General features: G+C 45.9%; 1 protein-coding gene across 1 annotated transcript in view; it reads left to right on the forward strand.

Annotated features, from left to right (window-relative positions):
- The window catches only part of Igf1r (insulin like growth factor 1 receptor), a 202,465-nt gene that overhangs the window by 175,669 nt on the left and 14,648 nt on the right, over positions 1-12,148 (forward strand). Inside the window, exons 9-15 of the mRNA XM_090321505.1 lie at positions 632-799; positions 1,257-1,461; positions 4,991-5,274; positions 6,440-6,576; positions 7,566-7,725; positions 10,933-11,035; positions 11,920-11,990. Coding sequence (XP_090177631.1) covers positions 632-799; positions 1,257-1,461; positions 4,991-5,274; positions 6,440-6,576; positions 7,566-7,725; positions 10,933-11,035; positions 11,920-11,990 — 1,128 coding nt within the window. The remainder of the gene's footprint in view (positions 1-631; positions 800-1,256; positions 1,462-4,990; positions 5,275-6,439; positions 6,577-7,565; positions 7,726-10,932; positions 11,036-11,919; positions 11,991-12,148) is intronic.

Genomic DNA, 12,148 nt, shown 5'->3' on the forward strand with positions numbered 1-12,148 from the left:
GTTGAAGCAGTCGTCTTTTTTATTTTGCTGGTAGTCGAATCGTTTGCTAAAATGTGTGCTTCCATGTGTTTGTGCTTTGAAGACTGCCTCTCAGCCCTAGCTCAGTGATTTGCTGAGGGAAGATTGCAGAATGGATGAATTTCCATGCACACCTGCATGCCAGCACACTCACACACACCACCCACACTCACACATGCTCTTCAGCCCTCTTCCTCCCTCTGCCTTTCAGTTGTCTTCTTGCCATTTTGAGCAGACTGAAAAAAAAAAATCTTAGATGAAGTTCTACTCAGTCAGATTCACCATCATTTAAGCCTGTTGTAGTAGCTTGGTATCTGGGGAGCATGGTCCATGTAGGAATTGAGAAAAATCAGGGGTTTGAATTAGCTGTAGATCTGAAGTCATTCTCTTCCTCCACAAACCTGTTCCACTTACAGTCTCACTGTTGACTTGCAAAGGATAACCTGAGCAAAGGAAGACACACTGGCCTAGAAAGGGAGACCCTCAAGTCACACAAAGCTCTGATTTCACCTTGTCTGCCAGCCTCTCTCGGCTGGATTCGCATTCGCAGCTTCCCGTTGGTTTGCCCCAGACTCCTTTCAGCTTCTGAAATGGGCCTCCTTTGCCTTTCCAGTTCCTTCCATTCCACTGGATGTCCTCTCTGCCTCGAACTCCTCCTCGCAGCTGATTGTGAAGTGGAACCCTCCGTCCCTGCCCAATGGCAACCTCAGTTACTACATCGTGCGGTGGCAGCGGCAGCCTCAGGACAGCTACCTGTACCGGCACAACTACTGCTCCAAAGGTAAGGGGGGGGGCGCCCTGCGAGGAGGCACACCTGTCAGGTGTCAGTTTCATTCCGTGCCCTGGAAATCAGTCCCTCACCCTTTATTTCATTTCTTCGTTCTTTGCATGTGTCAATACTGAGACTTGAACTTAAAGCCTCTCACTCTTACTTTTACCCCCTCCACACACACTGGAGTCAGACACTCTACCACTTGAGGCACACCTTTACATCTGTATATTTTTGCTGGTTAATTGGAAATAAGCTTCTTGTAGCGTCACTGCTCCGGCTGACTTCCAAGCACGAGCCTTAGCTTCCTGAGCAGCTAGGATGGCAGGCATGTGCTATCAGTCCCCCTCCCCCCCCCAGTTCCCTTCTTCCTTGAATTTATCAGAGCTGACAGCTCTTCTTTTCCTCCCGAGTGGTGTTACACCCAGCTCTCGTCTCTCCTCCTCTCTGCTTCTCTTTTCCCCAAAAGACAAAATCCCCATCAGGAAGTACGCTGATGGCACCATTGACGTGGAGGAGGTCACAGAGAATCCCAACACAGAGGTGTGTGGGGGTGATAAAGGATCCTGCTGCACCTGCCCCAAGACGGAAGCTGAGAAGCAAGCCGAGAAGGAGGAGGCAGAGTACCGCAAAGTCTTCGAGAATTTCCTACACAACTCCATCTTTGTGCCCAGGTATATATGTCCTGGCAAAAATCCATGGTGGGGGATGATGTTTCTTGGGTGGGTAGTAGTGTGGGGTCCAACACAGAGCCAGGAAGGATGCCTTGAGGTGGTTGAAGGCTCTCCCTTCTGCTTCCCCAAAGGCTGTTCCTGTGAGCTTGTCATTCAGGTGTTGGCTGTAGGTCTCTGTGTGCCCATTTCCTTTCCTTGATAACCTATGGATCATGTATGTTTGTTTCCTGTAATCTGAAAGAGCGCAAAAGTATTGGACAACCAAGCCTCAGTGGGACTGATAAGACTCTGTGGGTCTCAGTCCCATGGTTCTTTCTTTTGGTTACAATCTTCCTGTAGTCCTTTCCATTGGGCCCGCGGAGGCTCAACAGCAAACAGTCCCTATTGCTGTGGGAACGGGGGAATGTGGAGTAGCTCTTGGAAGTTCTGTTAGCTGATTGGTTCATGACCTAGCCTACCAGAGGCCCAGATTGTTGGGCAAGAGATTTAGAAGGTCATCCATTTTCTACCATAATGGAATACCAAAAGCTGGGTAGTATGTAAAGCTCATACGTTTAAGAGCATGCAGCCAGCGTCTGCTCTGCTCACCAAGTGAGAGAAAAAGTGCTCAGAGCAGGCAGGAAGGCAGAAATGGGTAGTTGTGACCTTCATTTGTAATGACATGAACTCTGACTCCCCTCAAAACCAGTGTTAATCCCTTCTGAGGGCAGTGTGCTCGGTGACTTGTGAATCTCCCTCCAAGCCCACCATATCTCTTCCTCCTGACCTGTAGATCACACACAGGGACTGTTAGAGGGTGGTGCCTTATTTCTGTCATTGAATATGGAGCCCCAGTTACATGGCGACACAGATGTCTGTGGCCCAGATGTTGATAACATACAGTGTTCCTGTTGTTCAGATGTGTTTTCCCTTTGCCATATCCCACATAGTACAGTCAGGCACTCATCCATCCTCTCAGCCTGCCTCTCTGTCTCACTCTTTCTCCCCCCCTTCTCTCTCTCTCTTCCTCTCTCTCTCTCACTCTCTTTTTCTTTCTCTTCTATAAAGCAGATTTCACAGGCATGCAGGGAGATACCAGGTTTTGTCCATGTGAATCATCACTATTTATGAGAACTTAATGTTTGTTTGTTTGCCCCTGACCAAGGCATAAATCTGACCTCCGTACAGGCTTTGAGAAGATTCCCGTAAAAGAGTTGTCCAGATGACAGAAGGAATGAATCATCAAGTCTGACTGCTTTTTTTTTTCCTTTGCCTTGTTGTGTGTTGTTGTTGTTTTATGGTTTTGCTTTTGTTTTGTTTTGGTTTTGGCTTTACAAATAAATTATCCAAAGGACAAATTATTTGGAGGCTGAAACCAAACAAGTCAGATGTAGTTTCCTCCATTTGTTCAACGTGTCAGGCATGTCGGAAGCCGAATGGAGGTTGCGGTTCCTTTTCGTGGTGCATACTTGCTAGTAAATACCTTCCATCGGCAGCCATCATCGTTTGCCAAATCCTGCAGCTGGGTTTAACCAACTAAGATGTTGACAAATGTGGAGAAGTAGCTCATTCTCCAATGCGAGTAGGTTGTGTTAGAGGGAAATGGGGAAATTGGTGGCAAGGGTTGGTCCTACCATTTGGGACATAGCCACTGGCAAAGAATTGCCTTCAAAGCCCTGTGCTTTCGCCACCCCAGCCTTCCTATTACGTTCAGTGTGGAAGTCCTATAATCGCCGACTTGGTATCAGCTCTCCCTGCTGTACAACCTCCACAGGTGTGTATTGACAGTCCAGCAGATGGCAGGAGGGCATGTTGTGGTGAACGGGAAACCACATGGGGCTTTATTCTGCAGCAGATCAAGTCCAGGCAGCTTCTGATTTGTAGGCACAAGTTTGTGTTCTGTTGGCCTTGAAGGAAAGGCAAGAAACTTACTGGTAATATGTTGAAAGGATCTCCCTAGCAACAGATGTGGTTTTGTTGTTTTTCCCCTTCTTAGAGGGTTGGTTAGCTTATAGGGTAGGAGGCTGGGAGGCCGCCTTTCCCAGCCCTTCTCCCCCAGCATTACAAAAACAAATTCAGTTGCCCATGAGCTTGTTATGTCCTCAGGCAGCTCTTGTTCGGTTTGGCATTACTAAAGTTTGAACTCAAGGCCTCACACTTGACAGGTAGCTTCTCTGCCAGTTGGCTGTGATTGTATTTGAGATAGGCTTTCAAAGTTTGGATAAGGAAACAGCAAAATATCTGAGCCTCTATATGGTTTCCAGGGTGCCTCTTCTTAAGTCATTTTTGCTCCATACTGCATTTCCTTCTCCAGTACTGGAGACTCACGAACCTTGTCTAGCTAGGCTTCCTCATTTTCCAAGATGGTTAGAACATTCATCTTCTTTTTTCCTTCTACTCCATACCACACACACACACACACACACACACACACACACACACACACACACACACACATGCACGCACACTTTGCCCACTCCCAATGTGGATAACGTGTGCCAGTTTGCCTATTTTCCTTCCATCGATCCATGGTTGACCTCAAGGTTACCATTGCCCCATCTGGGCAACTCTTCCATGTTTGATTTTGTTTTCTTCATTCTTATAATGTTAAAAAAGTCTGTTTTGGAAGAGCCCCAAAGCCCATTTTCCATATCCTGCAAGGCAGTGACATTTCATCTGCCCTGGTGGGTGGTGGTACTTTCTGTGGGGACCACATGTGTTCCTTTCTGCTTCTCTCTGGTGACTGCTATTTCTCGATCCTACTTAAGGTCACAACAAAGACTTCACCTCTCCATGCATGGGTGGGGCCTGGAGAAAGCCAAAGGTGCCCATTGCTGAATAGGAGACAAAGCCAGGCTCAGAAGACCTACAAGATGGGCTATGAAGAATGATTCATGCCCACAATCCCTGCTGCATGGGAGGCAGAGATGGGAGGATAGCAGAATAAGACTGAGGGCCTGGCTCAAATGGTAGAGCTCAAGCTCCTGACTGAGGTGCACAGTAGGGTCATGCTAGAATGACAGAAATACCTTGGGGTTCAGGCATTCTCTTTGCTGCTCCTGCCAGGACTTCTTCACTCTATTTCAAAGAGGCTCAATGTAGCTACCATGGCAGGCCTTTGAGTGAAACCTTTTCGTCCAATGTCTTCCCTAACAAAGTCTCTTTCGACTCCTAATGAATCAGTGCAGCTAGTTGGATTATGTCCTTAATGCTCATCCATAAGATCTGTAGCCATGTGGCACGTTATTTTGATAAAATAGTACACAGCCCAGCCAACAATATCTGAGGCATTGTTTGCTTCCTGGTGTCACTGAGTAACCACTCTGGGAGCCAACGAGAGAATATATGTGTTGATTCCCTGGGTGTAAAGGCAAGCTAAATAATAAAGAAGGAAATCCCCTTGTTAGTTGCTGGTTCTCTTCCAAGTAGCCTGAATAGTTCCTCTTATTCCAAGGTGAAGATTTTTCTTTTCTATTTCTCTTACCCTAGTTAAAAACAAAATGATTCAGAGGCACGGTATGACAAGCCAAGCTTCTTGCTTCCTCTGCAGGCCTGAAAGGAAGCGGAGAGACGTCATGCAAGTGGCTAACACAACCATGTCCAGCCGGAGCAGGAATACCACGGTGGTGGACGTCTACAATATCACAGACCCAGAAGAGGTGGAGACAGAATACCCTTTCTTTGAGAGCAGAGTGGATAACAAAGAGAGAACTGTCATTTCAAACCTCCAGCCTTTTACTTTATACCGCATCGACATACACAGCTGTAACCACGAGGCTGAGAAGCTGGGTTGCAGTGCCTCCAACTTTGTCTTTGCAAGAACCATGCCTGCAGGTATGGAGTGATCCAATAGTAATATCCCCCAGTTAACAACTCTTAGACTCACTCCTACTGAAAACCCTGCGATCACCAATAGGCAACATGGGTTGACCAGTTGCTCGGTGAACAAAACACATACATTCCCAATAACATCCCTTCTTTCTCACTCTGTCTATTGAAAGTACTCTATCTCCCCATAGGATTCCTTCTCCACTTGGATTATGTACTTGGTTTCTTTCACATGGCCCCTTTGTACCTGTAAATCCTTTGCTCTATGCTGTAGACAGTGAATCTATTCCCTCCAGCTTTCATCTTAAATTCAGTGCCACCCTTTGTTAACCACTGTATAAGTTATCTTTCCTTCACTGTGACAGAATATCTGAGATGACCCAATTCATGACACAAGAAGAATGCTTTCAATTCACAGTTTCAGAAGTCTCAATCCATGGTTGCTTGATCCCTATTGGCTTTGGGACCTGTGATTAGGCAATAGCACAATATAGTATAGGAAACTCAGATACCTCATAGCAGCTAGGAAGGAAAAACCAGAGGATCCCAGTATCCTGCCTTCAGGACCTGCTACCAGTGACTCAAGTTCCTCTCATTTTCAGTGGTGCTGTTGCTGTGTTTGATGGAATTTTCCTTTCCTTTTCTGTTTCTTTTGTTTGTTTGTTTTGTTTTTGGGGGGAGGGGAGTAAAATGTGGCCATGGGGTTTGAACTTGTCTTCACACTTGTTAAGCAGCTACTCTTATCACTTAAACACTGCCCTCACACTTTTTCTTTATTTTAGTTTTCAGATAATATTGTGTTTTTGACCAAGCTAGCCTCGAAATATAGTGCTTCCAATCTCCACTCCCCAAGTAGCTGAGATGATAGGTGTGAGCCACCATAATCATTCCCTGATGGCTTCTTTCTTCAAGCCTTAGAAGCAGAATAGAAGAAAAAGGTTACTGGATGGCCAGGAATTTCCTCTTATACAGATCGCTTAGCCTAGAAGTGGGATCCTGGGAGGTTCCCACCACCAAGTGTGTGAGCAGTTCTTTCAGGATGAGAGGCCATTGGTGACAGCGCACAGCCCTAAGTGTGTGGGCGGGAGGGTTATTTTCCCATTAGCTCAGGTGTGATTTCCCTGCCTGGGACCTGAACCCAATGTTATCCCTTCTTTATACCTTGATGCAGAAGGAGCAGATGACATTCCTGGACCAGTCACCTGGGAGCCCAGGCCAGAGAACTCCATCTTTTTAAAGTGGCCAGAACCAGAAAATCCAAATGGACTCATTCTGATGTATGAAATCAAATATGGTTCCCAGGTGGAGGTAAGACAGGCCGGCACTTGTGTTAATCGATAGCACGTGTTGTATATACCACAGGTTACCTGTTACCTGTTTGTTAGCTAAGTCAGTGAGGATTTAGGTCTTTCCAACTGCTTCAGGACAGACAAGTAGGCTACATTTCTATAATTTTCATTATAGAGAATGACTGTATGCCATAGTCAAGATCAGTCCCCAAAACTTCAAATGCTTCTGGAGTTCTTTTCTGTTACGAAGTTGGGTTAAAATTTCTAGGTGTGCTCTACCTTTTTTTGAAGGGCTATCTTTTCAAGACTTGATTTCTTCCCTTTCATTGATGGCACTGTTCCTTAGTGCCGTTTTTTACCCCCCCACCCCTTAAGTCTGGCACTCTACCACTTCAGCCACGAACTCTGGCTTTTTGCTAGTTAACTGGAGGTAGGAGAGATTCTCAGATCTCAGCCTCCTCCTATATAGCTAGGATTACAGACACAAGCCGCCAGTGCCTGGCAGTCTTTAGATTTTTTTTATTTTCTTGAGTTCTTTTTTTTTTTTTTAAGTTCCAAACAATATTTGGTTACAATTTCTGGGTGTGTTTTTGCTTTCCTTGAGGGGACTTGTTTTTGGTTGTGTGGCCTGAACTTAGGGTCTGGGCACTGTCCCTGAGCTCTCTTGCTCTAGGCTGGCATTCTAGCACTTAGAGCCATAGCACCACTCTTGGTTTTCTGGTGGTTCATACGAGTCTCACAAGCTTTTCTTCAGGGAATGGTTTGGAACCACGATCCTCAGATCTCCACCTCCAGAGTAGCTAGGATGACAGGCATGGACCACCACTGCCTGGTGAGGGCTACCATCTGGAAGTCGTGGTTCCTTTTGCATTGTTGATGATGAAGATCACTGTTCAGTGGGTAGTCACAGGTTGAATAGGCAGAGACACCAGCATGGCAACCAAGAACTGGTGGGTGCCAGATCTTTCGGTGATTGTAGGAAAATGACACCTGTCTTTATTTCCCCAGGACCAGCGGGAATGTGTGTCCAGACAGGAATACAGGAAGTATGGAGGGGCTAGGCTTAACCGGCTAAATCCAGGGAACTACACGGCCCGAATTCAGGCTACCTCTCTCTCTGGAAATGGGTCGTGGACGGATCCTGTGTTCTTCTACGTCCCAGCCAAAAGTAAGGCTTGTGGAGGGAGTGGTAGAGTAAAAGTCAAAACTGCCTGGGCCCAGACTCAGAAAACTGTGTGGCTGGGGCTATTTGATTTTTCTACTGGTTTGTCTCACATCCAGGAGGAACACCCTAAGGAACAAGGCTTTGTAATGCACTGGGAACAGGCTGAGGTCCTTACCTCATGTAACGGGCTGGAAGAGCCTTTCTTTGGGACTTAGAATAAGCACTGGAGAGCCAGAAGAGACTTTTTGTTTTGACCCTGACTTATATTCCAAGGCATTTGCCAAGCACTCATTGGACCATTCCACCCCTGCCTTTCACTAGGAACACATCCAAAGTGCTTTGAATCCTGAGAAGTGACAGGTACCAGGGCTGTCACCTGGTCTCCCTGCCCTCCTTGCCTGCTAGATGGTGAAATACCAACTGGTTATTGGAAGGCTTTCTATGAGGGTAGCATCAGATTTCAAACTGAAAAAAATTTTGTAAAATTGCAAGCAAAACAATCATCTAGTGTCTATTTCTGAAGTATGGTCAAAAAGAAGTTGGGGTGATTAGCCTAGAGGAATTGAGGACGTGTTGGTCAGAGGCCAAAGTTCTAACTGGCCACCCAAGCCTTTGAAACATAGAGATTTGGGAAGACATTGAAACCAAAGCACAGCAGGCTATGTCTCCCATCTAGCACCCTCTTCAGAATAGTGTTTCTCTCTTACATCTCTCCCTTCACCCCTACATCTGTCCCCCAGGAACTGAGCCTAGATGTAGAGGTCTGACACTGAGCTGTGGTCTGTTTGCAGCCTTATTTTCTGGGCATTCGTGAGTTTGTCTCTTCCTGAGAGAGGACCCGTTCCCTGCCAGCCTTGGCTGATGTTATGTGACTGTGAGCCTTAGAGTTTCAGCAGTGGACGCTGCCTGGTACCCCAGGGAGATGCAAAGCATGTGCTGGCTCTGCTTCCTGGTATGGAGCAAGGCTCTCCTGCTACAGTTTAAGCACGTTTCCTCTTGTTTACATCTCCGAGGAGACGGAAGGCTTGGGAGCTTTCTGGCACCTGCTGTCTTTTTAGGAACTCTTTGTATGCTTCAAGTCTATTAAATTACCCTCCAGACTTCTCGTCTACAGATTGAATTTTCTCAGGTCTTTTGGTCTTTTCTTATAGCCCCATCGCCCCAACCAATTTTCTAGCCATTTAATCACTTCATTCTTCTGGATGTTTTCCAGTTTCTCCATGTCCTTGTTGAAATGTGAAACTCAGTGAGAACACAGTACGATCTGACCAAGTAGAGTAAGTGGTACAAACATAAGAATTAGTCCTTAGGAAGATGGGGGGCGGGAAACAAGGAAAACCCTTCTTCTATCTTCTTCAAATTGGCATTGATACCTGGTGAGAATTTTCAGGAACTAACTGCAAGATTCATGAAACTATACTCCATTGGAAATCTATTTGATTAAAACATTAATCTTAAAAATTAATGCAGCTTTAATAGGATTGAAAGAGTAAGAAGAATACTAGTTTCTAGTGAAAAATTCTTGGTAAATCACTTATGATCCTTGCACCTTCGACCTCATAGGAGTTCCAGTCCTAGCTCTAATTAGATATTTGCAGACGTGTGCCTTAGAACCCCACTGCCCTTCTGCATCCTTTAACATGATCTGTGGTTGTACTATCCATGAGCCATGCAAGTAAGCTCCCATCCCCTCCACCCCATTCCTTCTCTCCAGTCTCTCCATTGCTACCACCACCAGGGCTGTATAGCTCAGAGCCTCTAGGTTGCTTGTGTCATGGGACTATTATAAGCTGTGACTACAGGAAGGTGGGACTTTCACCCATGACTTGTCACCTGCCAATGTGATTATGGAAAAGTCAAGTCATGCCTGTGGGCTTGTATATTTGCAGAACGTAAGCAGTGCACTCTGCTTGGTGGAACGTGCCTACCAAGCCATCCTAACACTAGGAGTTAAGGCAGGAGGGTCATGAGATAGAAGCTAGCCTGGGGTACACAGTGAGTTCAGGGCCAGCTTGAACTACATAGGTAAAGGAGGAGGAGCAGAGATTTCATTTTACATGCTTAGGCCATATGACACGTATTCTCCCCAACTCTGTCCAGTGTTTAATCAGTTCACTGCTGGCTTTGTAAGCATTTGACTCCTCTTAATCTGCAGAATGGAGTTGAAATCATTTCCTTTGTACAAAGCTCTGACTCTCCCTATCCCTACCCCAGTGTTATCTCCAAGTTATCCCTCTGCTTGGGAAAAATCCATGTACCTCAGGAAAATACATCTTCCTTTTTTTAAGACTCGGGGCATAAGGAACTTTCCTTAACACCCCTTGTCTTATGTCTTCCCCTCCCTGCCTCGAACCCTGCATCCTTGGAAGGTCCACTTTCTTTCCACTTGTTGTCATGGTAATTTCCTACATCTGCCAGAACCTTCAGCTGGTAAGGACCAGAATCCCCAGGGCCCAGCTTGTCTGTCAGCTATTGTACAAATGGTGGAAAGAAGGGCTGTGACAAGTTCTGTGATGGCAAACATTTGCGGAAAATTCAGAGCAGTATTGACAAGATGTGTGTGTGTGTGTGTGTGTGTGTGTGTGTGTGTGTGTGTGTGTGTGTGTGTGTGTGCGCGCGCGCGCATGAGTGCATGCGTGCATGCATGTGTGTACTCACATGCATATATGTGTATAAACTGTGGAACTATCTCAAGACAGATAAAGGTCAATGTGGTTTGAACACTCTAGATCTAAGACTCTGTCCTTTTTATTTCAGCAAATGCATGTATTTCCATGGAGTCACTTAGTGGCATTCAAAGATTATTTTCCTTCAGTCTGTCATTTGAGCTATCAGAATAGACTGTACTTTAGAAAACAAGTTCACTTTTCAGTCTGTGTTTACTTAACCTTTTTCTTTACCTCCCCTGCCCGCGCCCCCCCCCCACCCCATGGTTTGGTGTGTTTCTAACACCATTTACATAGTAAAGGAATTTTCAGGGATTTTTGTTGTTTGTTGTTTGCATAGTCCCGACCAGAGGGGCTGGAAGTAGAGCTGTGAGCTGTCACTCAGGGGTCAAGCACCAACCTTCAAACAAACAAACACAGAAGCCTAAGTCCCTGAGTACAAGCCCTAGTACCAACACACACATACACATAGACACATTGCTAAGCATAATGTAGTAGACCCTTCTCCCAATGACATCATATTGGCTTCTCTTTCCTCCTGCAGCCACCTATGAGAATTTCATGCACCTCATCATTGCCTTGCCAATAGCCATCGTACTGATTGTCGGGGGTCTGGTGATCATGCTGTACGTCTTCCACCGAAAGAGGTAAGGGTCTCAGCCACGTGAAGGTAACTTGCGCCAGGTTGGTTTCATCATTTGAACTTGAGCAAAGATGGAGAATGTGTACAGATGAGGCAACCTGCTTTCCAGTCCAGTGTCCCCCACAGGAAGAAAGATCCTTCCCTAATCATTTGAAAAACCATCAGACTGTTTTGTTGTGGGAATTTTTTTAGCCCCTCCCTCACTAAGCACCCATCTTCACCTCACTGGTTGTTCTGGCACATACTGAGACTTCTGGCTTATGGAGATCTTTTCCAAGTGTGTGAGCTAAGCCCTCCTCATCAGATAAGCTTTGTTATTTCCAATGAAGCAAAGAAACAAATGTTTCTGGAAAAAGCTGTCCTGAGTCCGGTGAGGAAGCCAAGAGTCTCGTCCTCAAATGTCTGCTGGCCCACCAGAACCTGAGTTGAGAATGTAGATGGAAGATCCCACTACCACAGTGCCCTCCTTCTGTATCATCCCTCAGGGTAATTTATGAGAACAATTTCAGCCAGTGTTAGTGGCCTCATGCCTGTAATCCTAGCTACTCAGGAAGCTGAGATCTGAGTGAAGATCTCAGCAAAGCCAGCCTAGGAAAGTGTGTGAGATTCTTATCCTCAATTAACCCCCACCCCTGCCACCCAAAAGAAAAGCCAGAAGTGAACCTGTAGTTCAAGTGATAGAACACCAGCTTTGAGCAAAAAAAGGTCAAATGAGAGTGCAAGACCTTGAGTTCAAGTCCCAAGACTAGCCTAAAGAGAGAGGGAAGAGGGAAGGGGGGGAGAGAGAGAGAGAGAGAGAACACGTGTCCAGAAATGTATAGAGATAAAGTCTTTTAATTTGAAATTCTTCCTTTTCTTTTGTTTTCTTTCTTTTTTTTTTTTAAACAGAAATAACAGCAGGCTGGGCAATGGAGTGCTGTATGCCTCTGTGAACCCAGAATATTTCAGTGCAGCAGATGGTAAGGATCCTGGCCAAGGTCACTGTCAAGGTCATAGAGGGTTGTCAGGAGTGTTGCTCTTTGGGGAAGAGATTTGCATGATTTTGAGAGACCTTTGCCTGGGCTGTATCTTTGATAACCTGTCCTTGTGTTCCTGGCATTATCCTAGAATTCTCCAA

The sequence above is a fragment of the Megascapheus bottae genome, chromosome 30 (genome assembly GCF_031878675.1).
Source record: "Megascapheus bottae isolate mThoBot1 chromosome 30, mThoBot2.hap1, whole genome shotgun sequence".
NCBI classification, from domain to species: Eukaryota; Metazoa; Chordata; class Mammalia; order Rodentia; family Geomyidae; genus Megascapheus; species Megascapheus bottae.